General features: G+C 38.5%; 1 protein-coding gene across 1 annotated transcript in view; it reads right to left on the reverse strand.

The window, feature by feature from the left end:
- B4GALT6 (beta-1,4-galactosyltransferase 6) overlaps positions 1-13,800 on the reverse strand; it is a 55,302-nt gene that overhangs the window by 21,788 nt on the left and 19,714 nt on the right. The window contains exon 3 of the mRNA XM_016166747.2: positions 8,175-8,288. Within this exon, the coding sequence (XP_016022233.1) occupies positions 8,175-8,288 (114 nt within the window). The remainder of the gene's footprint in view (positions 1-8,174; positions 8,289-13,800) is intronic.

Consider the following 13,800-nt stretch of genomic DNA (forward strand, 5'->3'; position numbering starts at 1 on the left):
ACATAAATGTAAAAATATTTACATATCAAATCTTGACTTGCATAATTTGGAAGGTGGGACTGGGGTTAGAAAGGAAAGAGCTGGAGAACTGGGGGCCCGAAGAGGGGCTGCCAGCTAACTAGAGGATAAAGCAGAAGAATGAAGGTCCACGCTAAGCCACCCAGGAGTCTTGAAAATGAAGCCTGGGTCCCAAACTACTTCTGTTCTATATGGGAACAACTCAGTTGCACCACCGGCGACATAAGACATTTGCAATAATCTCTTAATGCTGAATTTGTAAGACATGCAACAAAATGCCTCCCTAAATGGGCTTGCGGTCTGTTAGGTACACATGGGCCCAAACCATAGGCTCCTGGTAGTGTGGATTCTAATGTATCACATGACATGATTTAGGATGTTGTATTTTCTATTAAAATATAACTTTTAAATAAATATCTAATACATATGAATTGCCTATATTTATATATTTCTTGCATTTCAAGTAAAATTTAAGGCATATATTCTCTAGGCATAGAGTTGTTTTCTCTATGAATTAAAAGTTTTAAATGACTATTTCACTCATTTGAGGGCTTATATCTAAAGCCTAATTCTGTATTCTTGGGCTCTCGTCACTGTTTTACCCTCAAGGTTTCAAATGTGAGACAATATCAGAGAAAGACCTAACTTTCCTCTAGGCATATCCCTTCAAGTGGATTCCTCTCCAAAGTCAGAAAACCATTTTTACAATAAGATGGCACCTTCCCTCTCTTTTCTCTGAACTACCTCCAGAGTACAGCTCTGAGGCTGACCAGTTACATGAGTCATCTCGCCCACAGTCCCTCACTGTCCCCTTTGAAGTCAAGGCTAGAAAATGCCCATTTCCAATGCTTAGGCGTCTCACCTTGTGGAATTTTACAACCTCTGCTTATATAAATGATTTCCTACTCAACTATTCTTAAAGGAACCAAATCTAAGTATTCTAAACATAGATAGGGTAGCTTTCAGTCATACATCCCTAATACCAAGTGTAATGAATGCATAGATATAGGATGAATGAATGAATGAATGAGTGAATGAATGAATTAGTAGGAATGGCAAAGCTAGCCATGTTCAATTCTGTCTCACCTCTCTCTCTACTTCTTTCCTACCTGCATTTCCACTCCTTGGCTCCATCAGGTACTAAACTATGCTTTAAAGACATTTGTGCAAAAGGGGTCCACAGCCCTCTGTTCAACTCAAAGTTTTGTCTCCTGATCTCAGCAACAATACACAGTTCTTAACATCTATTTTCCTCCTGCTTATGGCTCTCTTTGGCTGTACTCTCAATGACTAACTGTAACCTCTATTTAACAGTCTTTGCTTTCTGTTTCCAGTTTTCCCTCATAATCCACCTAGTGAACCCCTGGAGGCCTCATAACCTCCATCACATGCTTTCAAAATGTCTTTCCAGTACCTGATTATTGACAAGCTGAAAACTTCCTTTAAAGCCAGAATCCACAACCACTATTACTATACTTCCTCAATTCTGAGACACATTCAAGTCTCCAGATATATGGTTAAATTGAACAGCACTCAGTTAATTTGTTTATTACACTAATATGTTTGCATGAGTCTTCAGGTACCCTTATGACATGGATGTTGTTACCCTTAATTTTGTCCCATAAGCTCCCTAAATTATTATATTCTTGGTTATTTTTCTCTTGCCATTCTGGCTGAGTGTCCTTGGCTTCCCCATCTTCTACATCAGTGTTTCCATCCTCTTCTTTCTCCACTCTGTTGATTCCCTCTAATATACTCTTCATCTCTGATGATATAGTCTTCATTCCCGACTGGTTCCCTTTTATAATTTCCATTTCCATTTTAATGGTTTTTTTCTTCCTTTGTTAAAGTTCTCACTGAGTTCATCTTTATAACCAGTGTTTTGAACTCTGCATCTGTGAGATGGCTTGACTCCATTATTCCTGGATCTCTGTTCTGTTCTCTGCTTCTTTGTCTTACCATTTTGGCTGCCTTTCTGTGTCTATTTCTATGTACTAATTAAAGCTACTAAGTCTTTGGGTCCTATTAGCATGGCTTTGTGTAGTAGGAGTCTGGCAGCACAGTCCTGAGAAGGGTTTAGCTGCAGGCTAAGTTTATCCCCAGCCTATACCCCTCCAGAACCACCTGCTAAGATTCGGCAAGCAATTCACAGGTGCTGTGCTTATAGTTGCCTCAAGAAGCCACACCAGAAACCAAGATCAGCTGCCACCAGTGTAAATCTTAGTTCTGCTCAGCAAGTGGCACAGGACTCACCGAGGACACAATTGAATGTGGCTTGGGTGGGGCCATGAGTTGGGGGAGGTAGACTTTCAGGGAACCCTCTGGGCAGAGCAACCTCTGTTATCCAGTTTGATGATGTCTCAGGTATGGCGGCACTGCATCTGCCCAATAGAAAGCCTGGCCTCTGGCCCTCACTCTGACAATTCAGTGTCCCCCTTTAAGTCCCTGGTGATCCCTGAGCAGCCAACCCAGCGCTGGTGCTCAGAGCGAGCAGGTCCGTCACCGCAAAAGTCCGGCTGCAGACACAGCCCCTTTAAGAGGCAGCTGCCGTAGCCTCTGTCCCACTCAGCTTCTAAGGACCGGGCAGCCTCTCATCTTCATCCTGTCCTACCTCCAACTGTTGCAGGGCGATTTCTTATTTCTCTCCCTAGTTGTAGGGCTTCTAGACTCCAGGCAACTCTGCTTGCTGTTGTTTGCTCTGTGTTTCCATCTCCACTTTGATGTAGTCACAAGAGGGGATGAGCTAAGCTTCTATCATCTACACCATTTTGCCCGGTTCTCCCAAACATTTTTTTAAAAACCAACTAGTTCTTATGACTCACATCTCAGGACAGTCTGTTTTGTTCTTACCCCACTACTCTACTAAAATTGAGTTTGCTATGGTTCCCATACTCTATGTGCCAAATCCAATGTCCTTTCATGGTCCCTCATTCTATCTGCTTTCTTAGACAAGACAGAAAACTCTCTCCTTGGAACTCTCTCCTTGTTGGTGTCTGGGACACCATTTTTTGACTCTTCTATGTCCCTGACTGTTTTCCCTTCTTCTACTGACTGTCCCTTATACCCATAAGTGCTAAAGTTGACCAGAAACTCCTTCAAGTCTTACTTCCTCTTACTTCTAGCCTAGATCTATCTGATAAAACCCAGACCTCCAAATTAACTCTCTTGAGCCTTAAACAAAACGGATCCAACAATGAACTCGTTAACTTCTCCACTGTCCAAATGTGATATTTATCCTGCATTACTTGTTTCAGTTAACAATCACCAAGCCAGAAACCTGGAAATTAACCCTGATCACCACATCTGGCCAATAATATCCCTAGAGCTCTTCTCTGGTGCCTCCCCATCTCTCCAGTGCCACAGCCTTGTCACATGCCCTCGTCATTCCTCTGGGCCTCCTGTAGTAAGCTCCTTATTGGTCTTCCATTCTCCAGTATTTCCCCATTCTCACCCATTTTTCAACTTCTCCTTAGAATAGTCTTTCTGAAGGACCATTCCAGTCACATTATTCATCTGCCTAAAGCATATGAATGTTAAATTCCCTAAAGCACTGTTGTTTGTTTGTATCTGTTTTGTCTCTGGAAATTTGAAAACTTTACACCCTCATCTTAGAGCAGTGGTTCTCCAACCTTTTAGGAACCAGGGACCAGTGTTCCTATGAGAATCTAATGCCTGATGATCTGGGGTGGAGCTGAGGTGGTGATGCTAGCGGTGGGGAGCAGCTGCAAATACAGATGAAGCTTCGCTGCCATGCCTGCCATTCACCTCCTGCTATGCAGCTCGAGTTCCTAACAGGCCACAGAGTGGTACTGGTCCACAGCCTGCGGATTAGGGGGTCCTTGCCTTAGAGAGATGAACGAACGTCATAAATCAATCTGTTGCATACATAGTCAGGGGCTCGGCTCCCTCTGAAGCCCATCTCATGGATGCCTAAGGATTCATAGAACCCATGAAGCCCTTAAACTGGTTAGTCCTTCACACAAGGCCCTTCGCCTGCCCTATTTCTCACACATCTCACTATAAAGCCCCACCTCAGTCAAGTGCACCAGTCTCTATTCCTGACATACAGGCCCTCTTGTGTTCTGACACTGTTCCCCTCACTTACCTATTGAACTATCTTCCAAGAACCACTTCCAATGTCCCCTCTCTCAAAAGTCTCCCTTTCCTTCCAGAATGAACTGCTGTCTTCCTTTCATTCCATAATAACCCTTGTGTAACAATTAGCACACTGCCTTTCTCTGAGTGCATTACCTCCTCTAGCTGGTAGACACGAGATCATCTGCAGCTTTGTTTCTTCTCGTTCTGCCCCTATGAACAAGACAGAGCTCGCTGTGTATGCAACTGCGGTTCAGAAATTGCTTGTTTACTCTAAAATGGCTTCTATCTCTCTTTTCTACAATAAATATATGCAGAGTGGTTTGTTACATTAAATATTATTTGAGCTTTCCTGAAGTTGATTCGCTTATCTTTTCCCTCATTGTCAATTTTCATTTGAATTATTTAAACATCTCAAAAATTCCTTGTAGCTTTTGTTATGTTTAAAAAGCTAGCAACTATAGAAACTATCAGGGTTAATCCATAAAGGGAACTATTCCACAAACAGTAAGAATAGAATATATAAAAGCTACCTCAAATGTATTCTATTTGAATAAGAATTAAAAAGTAGGAAAACCACAGGTAAGTCTATCTTCATTTTAATGCAAACTGCACAACTGACATTTTGGTCTATACTTCACCCAGAAACACCAACACATCTATGCTAAGCATTTACTGCTTTTTAGCTCTAAATAAAGTAAAATGTCTATTTTACTTTGTTAGCACAGAGAATCTCACCGTCCTCTGAAAAATCTCTAAATACTAACAGTAACGAAGAAGTATTCATTCACTCATGTTGTATAAATAATCACATTAAAAGTAGTTGTATGGTTTAACTAACTGAATATAAAATATAAGCCCCTGAAATCAATTTTATCTGAATTCCAATTGGAAAGTTCAAATTTTATCTTTATAGTAATTTAGTGCTAGTAGTCTCATTGCTACACTAGAGAAAAATCAAAAACAAGTTATAACTAGATAATCAAACACACTGATTTTAAGCCTTAACTTCAGTTTTGGTGTTTATAGGAAAATTAAGTATCATTCATACTTGAATGGTTTTATCTAAGTAGCTTTTTCTTACACAGACTTCCTTTAACTATTATTTGGGGAGGTATCATTATTTTGTGTGATGTTATCATAAGATTTTATACATAGGAATTTTATTATGCTATTATCTTTGATGGGAAATAATCCTGTTAATTAAAAAAAATTAAGAATGCATAGCTGCCTATAAAACTCCTAACTCTATACATTTCTCCTAGGTTTCTCATTCCCTCGATCATTATAAAGACTAGCTATATCATTTAAAGAACTGAAGGAGAGGAAAGGGAAAGTCATATTAACTTCTGTTAAGCTTCAAGCACAGCAATTCTATTTATCCTTGCAACACGCTGAGTTGATATTATAATCCCAGATTTTACACGTGGGTAAACTGAGGCTCCACTTTGCATAGGTCAAACTAGTAAATGGGCTCTCCTGGATGGCTCATGCAAGGCCCACTTGGAGGAAGCCTCGGTATGTTGGCTAAGCCCATGGCCCCTTTCTAAGGAGTTATCTATATATGGCCATGTTGCCTACCAAATAACCCTGTCACTCTGGCCACAGCTACCTGGACAAGGGATCGATGATGGACCCAGAGCTGGGAGCCCCCGAGGAGGCCTTTTGTGAAAACGTGACTGGCCAAACAAATGTGACCCTCTCTTGTAGAAGAATGCAAGACTCTGAGAGAAACAGAGAAAAGGAGCAGTAAGACCAACACACTTAGTGAAAAGGCAGCGAGTTGCAGCCATGACACCATCTCTCAAGCACTGTGACAGAAGTATTTATGAGTTATAGGACTGGAGAGGAGTACTAATAGGAAGTCCTGGCAGGCAGATGCTCCTAAACAGTTTAATTAGTACTCATAAAGCACTAATTTAGAAAATGGCAACTAAATCAAGAACAGAAATATTTCCTCAAATTAAAACCTCTGAATATGCAAATTATGAAAATAAAATTATTGTAATCAATATTTCAATAGAACATTACTCAGCAATTTCAGTTCTGTACAGACAAAAAAAAATCATTCTTAGAGAATCAAGGCTGCAATAACAAAATAATAACAAATATACAGTCACAAAAATCATAGTTTCATTCTCTATTATGGGACACAACAAGGAGAGAGCAAGATTAGAATCAACTGGGAAGTTTTTTGTTTTAAATAGCAATACCCAGGCCCTATGTCAGATCAATAAAATCAGAAATTTAGGGGTTGGGCCCAAGAATTATAAAAGTCCCCCAGGCTATTGTGTAGCCAGAAATGAGTTCTACTGCTCTAGATCAAAGCATGACTCAAGGGTCACTAATATCAATGTCATGAGGGAACCTGTTAGAAGTGAAAATTCTTAGACCCCACTCCAGATGGATCTGAAACTCTGAGGGTGAGGCTCAACAATCTGTGTTTTATATGACCATCCAGGTGACTCTGATGCACCCTAAAGTTTGAGAACCACAGTCTAAGATGGTATTAAAAGGTGAATCTTTCTTTTTATTATAGATACATAATACCTACCAATGATAAACTGAAAAAAATCTAACAAATATAGAAGGCAAAGGCTAATTTCCTCAATAAAGAAAACTCAGGTAAAAACATTCAAAATATCCTTAGATACAGAAGACATTAGAACACAGAATAAACAAGTATTTGGAAAGGTGTTTACTAGATTTTTAATTACATAAAAGTCAAGATACAAACGTATATGTATAAAGTAAACTTAAAATGGGGGGAGGGACATACGAAGAAAAAGCCAAAATAGCCACGTGGCTTCTGAGTTATAATTTTTTTAAGTGATAATGTATTACCTTCATACTTTTGAAAAATATATATTTAAAGTCCAATATCTTGATCTCTACCTCATACTATACACGAAAGTTAAAAACAAAATTGTAAAATAATAAAATAAATAAAATAAAATAAAATAAAATAAAATAAAGAAGAGTATTTATATGATGTTGAGTAAGGAAAACTTCCTTAAGACAAAAAAAAACCTTAAATAAAGTGATTGATACACGTAAAAACATCGTAATTTTGAACTGCTGTAAAATAAAAGATTCCTTAAACAAAATAAAAGGACAAGCCAGGGACTGTAAAAAGCTATTATAACACATAAAGCAGACAACAGGTCACTGCCAGGACATATATAAAGAACTCCTACTGGTCAATACAAAAATCTAATTAACCAATAAGGAACTTATAAAGCACATTCCTGAGCAAGTCACAAGAGAGAAAATTCAAAACCATTCAAAAAGACCTGAAGTTACTTAAACCCACTAGCGATGAGCAAAGTAGAAGTTGAAACAATGAGATACCATTTTTTTTTTTCCGAGTGGTCCTTTCATGCTTTGGTGTTGGAGATATAAATTGGTACAGCTGTTCTGGCATGCAACCAAGCCAGCCTGCCCAGCAATTCCACTTGTGGCTATGAACGTTCAGTAACGTGCACACACGTGCACAGAAAAATATGCACTACGTTGTTCTTCACAGCATTGTTTTGTGATAGCAAAAAAGTGGAAATAACCTAAATTTTCATCAGCAATGTAAAAGGTAAATGATATGTGGTACATTTATTCAAAGATGTACTATGCAATAGTTAAGGGAAATAAACAGATCTATATCCAGATTGTATCGACTTTGATAGTTCACAAAAAAGTGTTAAGAAAAAAAAACAATTTACAAAATTAAATGTAATTAAAATCATTTATATTAAGTTCTTAAAACTGAAACATTTTAATTTTTGATCTATCCAGCCATCTCTGTAGAAAATAATTTTAAAATAATCTGTAAGAATACACATCAAATTCACAACAGAGGTTACTTCTAGTAAGGGTAAGTTTTCTCTTCAGCTTTTCAGTCCCCCTCCCTCTCCAAAAAAGTCCTTTGCCAAAAAAAAAAAAACGAATAACATCCTGCATAATACAAACATTAGCACTCACAGTAATAAACTGAGCCTAGTGCTCTGATTTTTATTATTTTATTATAATTTAAGCAAACAGTTAAGTTCAAATTAGATGACACTTACGCATGTAAGGTAGTTTTTCTGGGCAGGGGAGGTATGGCGAATATGTGAAGTTTTCTGGAAGATACGTTGTTGTTTGAACAAGATAATCACTTGAATTACTGCCTTCAGGATAATCTTGGAAAGAGAGAAAAAAGTTACAACTAGAAAATTGCCCTTTGCTTTGCTGCTAGTATGAAATATGTCACCATCACTGTGAGAAGGTCTGCAATATGCAATCTACAGATGTACTTAAAAGCAATGACCTCTAAAGAACTATCGAAATGCAAAATGCAGCTGCCATGGCTACTCTCCCATTTATCATTCACTGCTTCCAGAATGGACCTCTCAGCAAGACTTCCCAGGGGAACCCTGGGACAAGTCTAGAGAGCAGTCTGTCCCGCTCTGTGCAGACATACATAGCTGGCCCATTTGTGACCATATGAGAGCACCTGCTCCTATCCCTCCCCTGGTTGGGCCAGACTGAAAGGGAGTGTGACAGTACCCCAGGGGGTCCAGGAATCCTCTCCACTACCAAACGGCGAAGGGTATTCAGGACCACCACACAGACACAGTGCTGCTTCTAGCATCCACAGAGCACAGAGGTGGGAGTAATGTTTTCTCACCACCCCACATTCAGGAAACTGAGATTTACCCACTCTACTTACTTCTGTAACATAGCCCATTTAAAATCTTTAAATTAGTCATTTCCAACCCGTGCGCTGCAGTCCCTAAGAAGCCCTGAAGCTATTATTACATTATCTTTAGAATCAGCCAGTTATAAAGCATAGAAGGTGTTGGTTCAGAGGTCCAAAGTCAAATGCTGAGTTCAAATCCTTGCTCCAGCACACACAAGCTTTGTGATCCAGAGCAAGACAACACGGCTTCTCATCTGTGCCCACCTCATATTATCAATTTCAGATTTCAAAAAGATAAATGTATAAAGTACTCAGAATAATCCCTGGCCCACACACATATTCAATATTCAATAACTGTAGATATGAGCAATTGGTTTAGAAATGAACACTTGACCCAACCTAGGACAGTTGGAGCCTTAAGAGTCTTGAACATGGAGCCAAAGAGATCACATTTCAGTCCCTTTCTGGAACAAAGTTCTGAGATGCAAATCTGGGAACCATGACCTGCCAGTTTCCTGCTATGTAAGAGGAAGCTGATCTAAGAGAATGAAACCAACATGCAGTAAGAAACGAGAGATAGAAACAGCCGATTAAACTACTGTCTGTCTCCTGGATCACATACTATGTACACACAGAAAATGAAGCTCTAACAGACACTTCAGGAAAACAGGAAGATAGTCCTTCAATCTTCAGTAATCTGCTCTGATGAGAAATATTTCTATCTGAACTAGCCTGCATGAAAAGAGACAGGAGAGAGAAGAACAGGCCTGTCTGCCAGTAACCAGCAAGCAAAAAAGGCTGAAAGTCAAAATCATATACTTTCTTGAACTGTAAAAGCGAAACCCTCTCACTGTGAAAGAATGGTAGAATCCTGGAAATTCAATATGAAGTATATGAGAAGAGTCAAAAAAACTAAACATCTCCTTTGCACACCTTTGCTTACCATAAATATTCATTCGTTCATCAACGCAAAGTTGATGGGGATGGGATGCAGCCTGGGAGCCAGAACAGTACTTCAGAGCGAAGAAGTACTGTTCCCCACCTCCAGCCCTACCGGCTGTAAGGGGCCCTGCAGAGGCTGTAAGGGGCCCTAAGCAGAGGTTTCTGGGGATCTGGTACCAAGGAAGAGACAGAAGCTAGAGAAGAAGGTCCAATTCCAAAGACCTGCACAGAAATCCATTTAGGAATCTGGCAGGGCATCAGCAGGGTTTTAAGGTAACTGTACTATCAAAACCCAAACATGACAAATAGGGACCAATGCTGGTACAATCACTAAGGTCTATTTCACCAGGAAGTAGGAAAGCCCCAGTAAGAGAATCTCCTAACACTTTTCTCTGGAGGAGCCCTGGAAAGCATTTGACAAGGAAAATCCTCCAACCCAAAGGGGATGGGGACTCAGCAGATATTGTTTTGTATGTCCAGAGACAGACTAAAACCACAGAAATCCCCCCAGTAGCCATAATCTCAATCTAACCCATAAATATCTAGAAGATTTAAAGACACTAAACAAAATAAATGTAAGTAAGTCTAAGAAAGTTCTGATTCTTTCTTTAAGGTGCTCTATAAAAATATATCTAGATATGTACAAATTTAAAGTTCGATTCCAAAAAAATTTCTCCTTTTCTAGGGACTCTTGCTATGTTAGCTAAGCATCTATTGCACACTGTGTATTTGCAGGAGCTGAAAACAATATAAACAAGGCTGTCCCTTAGCGCCACTGCCTTTATGTGTTCCGAAGACTCATTTTCTTATCATCCTGAAGAAGATAAATATTAACATTTTCATGCAATCCTTAATGTCATGTTGTTAACTTCAGAGTATTTTCTTAATCTGCATAATTTATTAATTTTTGTCATTAATGCTGAAGCCCCTTCTCTTAGCCACACACTGTGGGTCTATAAATCCACATCCAACTCAGAGAAATTCTGAGCTCTCTCGACATTTCTGCCAAACAAAATGTTAGCTCCCCTGGGAGTTGGTGGCGACAGGAGGGCCAGAGGACTGTTTCTCTTTTTATTTTAGTGTGAGGAGGACTGAATCTTTCACAAAAGAACCAATGCATTACTTTTATCAGTTTTTAAAACATAACATTTTTTAAAAAATCTTTAAGACATGCAATATCAGTATACATAAACAATGTTTTGGAGTTAAATGTGTTATTCTTAGCCACGTCATTATAAATAATCATAAGGATCTCAACTCATGGCCAGACTTGCATTCCATGAATACTGTGTCCAGGGGCATTTACATTATCCCAATGTATTCTGTATACAAGTCTATCCACCCTGGCCCCCTGCCACTAGTCCAAATACCTCTTTTCTGAAATCAAATTGCCTCTTATTTCTAGTACCTGATAAAGTACCTACAACAGAGTAGAAACTTACAGCAAATGAACACTTCACAACCGATAGTACAGCTAACAATGATTTAAGGTTCTGGGGACTATATTGTAATAAACCCACAAAATCATATTCCTACAAAGTGGTTAGGTCCATTGAGTATAACCACTGTTTTCAAAATTGGGAGTAGTTTTACCATGTGTAATAGATGCATTTGAGACTGACCCACCACAATTGTCCTAAAAGGTAGACATTATTTCATCTAATGAATGGTTGAAACATATGTTCTGGGCCCCCTGCCTTCTTTTGCCCTTCCAGAGCCACAGCTGAAGGAAAGAAGCACAGAATGAAAACTGCCAGACAGGTCCCCTCCCCAGCTCTCACTAGACCTTATCACCTAAGGTAAAAGGAGAACAGGACGAAGGAGACCTCTTGAGGGCTTTGTTTTTCCTGCAAAAGGACAGTTTAAATTGGTAATAGAAACTCAGTGAGAGTTCTAGTCTGTTTACCACTAGCTTGTCATGTCAGTCTGGCAGTGTCTGAGGGCATTGGAGCATGCATCCCATTAAATAAGTGTGCTGGGTTACTTCTAACAAACCTACCAGCATGACCCTTATTATCTGCTTTGGTAATTATTTACTGAATACATCTTGTTTTCTTGAGTCCATAGCTACAAGACAAAACACCATTTGATTATGAGAGTATGTGATTTCTTTATGTGTGTGTGTGTGTGTGTGTGTGTGTGTGTGTGTACTTACACTTAATGCTTCAGAAAGTCAGATACAGGGTTATAAACTCCTTTTTGAAATCAATGTACTCATAATATCACAACCTATTTCCCATTAGGTGTTCAATTTTATCTTTTGTAAGCTACTTTTATTGACATATAACATTGTATTTGTGTAAATTGTACAACATATGATTTGATATATGTATATGTTGCAAAATAATTACCACAAAAAGTGAATATTCATCACCTCACATAGTTACAAATTTATTTTCTTGTACTAATAACTGAAGACCTAATCTAAGTATTAAATTTTAAATGATCCAGTACATGTTAACCAATTCTCCCCTAGAATTCAGTTAGCACTTTGTATATCTTCTTGGCCATTATCTCCTTTTTCACAGATTATACTTGTGTAAGTCTGTACAGAAATAAACAATTGCCTTATAAATAATTATTTATGTATCCATCTCTTCCAGAAGCCTAGAAATCCTCATTTAAAGGGAGCATGTTTTTCTTAATGTTGTATCCTCAGTATCTAGTTAAGTATATTAACTAATTGTTCAATATAGGTGAAATGGCAGAGCCTCATAACTGTCCCTAGGTAACAGAACCCAATTTCATTCAAAGCACCAGTGAGCTAACTCAAAGATTATGATTCCCAGTAATACTGTGTAGGGCTTTCAGTAAACCTCCCTAAAAGGGGCACTCTTTTGTTCTTCTTTGTTCTTCTTCTTTCTTCCTTCCTTCCTTACTGACTGGAGCCGTGGCAGCCACTTTAGACTGTGAAGCCACATGACAGAGCAGATGGTGGAAAGCGTGTGAAGACTTTCTCCACAAAAGCCACAGACATTCAATTTCCAAACTTCTCTTGCAGAAGAACATAACCCTTATATTTAAAGCATCACAGGTGGGTCTCTCTTACGACCTAACCCAGTCTCCTGAGAACAGTTTAAGAGATATTTTAGGAGCAAATTTTAAGTATGTATTGGCTAGTCGGTCTTTACTGAAACTATGACACTATGACTTGGTGAAGGGAGAAGAGGATTTCCTCTTTTTTTTTTTCCTTTTCAGTCACAGGAGGCTGAGGGGAAAGTTCATCTTGTCCAAACAATCATTTCTCCTAACTATGCCTAACATTCGCACATATAAGTTGTTCAAACTCCAGGAAAAGAACTTGATTACGCACAGACTTTTAGTACTTACTTACACGGAGAAATCTAAAGATGCTTAATATCTCTGTTCGGCCGAATGAACTTTTAATTAACACTTTCGCAGTCAACATATTCAACCCGGACAAGTCCTAAAGCAGCTTGTAAAATGTTTAAATTTCTCCTAAAATTGACCTACTATTCAGAAGACCAATTAATGCAGAAGACCAGTTAATGAGACTGACTGTACTATTAAAATATCACTACAATGAGACAGTTTTCCTAAAAGAAATTTCTTTAAAATTAAAAGGGAGAAAACAAAACTGTCTTGATTTGTGGCACTGTAATACAATTTAGGCAAATGACTATAAAGGATTTTGTAGAAGTATGTATGAATTCAAATAAAAAATCAATATGTTACAGTCTTAAATTTTTAGAAGAGTCTAAAACTATTACCCACCTTAAAATGCATTTTAAGAAAAAATATCTATAGTTGGGAGATAAGAACTTTCTATTAGTGGGGTATGTTTGTGGTATGTGTGTGTGTAGTTTACAGTGGCACAATGAAGAACTGTTGACACAATATAATTATTTAATTTTAAGTTTTTAAAATGAGAATACAGAGGATGCAAAAACTGACAATCAGCTGTTGAACGCTTTGAAGTAACACCTCAAGAGACAATGTGGAAACACTGCCATAGAGGACCATAATCATTCTCCCACAACAGTTAAACCTATTCACATCAATTCCACCATCATTAAATCAGCAGTTTGGCCTATAACTTAAATATCAAC

Source organism: Rousettus aegyptiacus, unplaced genomic scaffold, assembly GCF_014176215.1.
Source record: "Rousettus aegyptiacus isolate mRouAeg1 unplaced genomic scaffold, mRouAeg1.p scaffold_m13_p_12, whole genome shotgun sequence".
NCBI classification, from domain to species: Eukaryota; Metazoa; Chordata; class Mammalia; order Chiroptera; family Pteropodidae; genus Rousettus; species Rousettus aegyptiacus.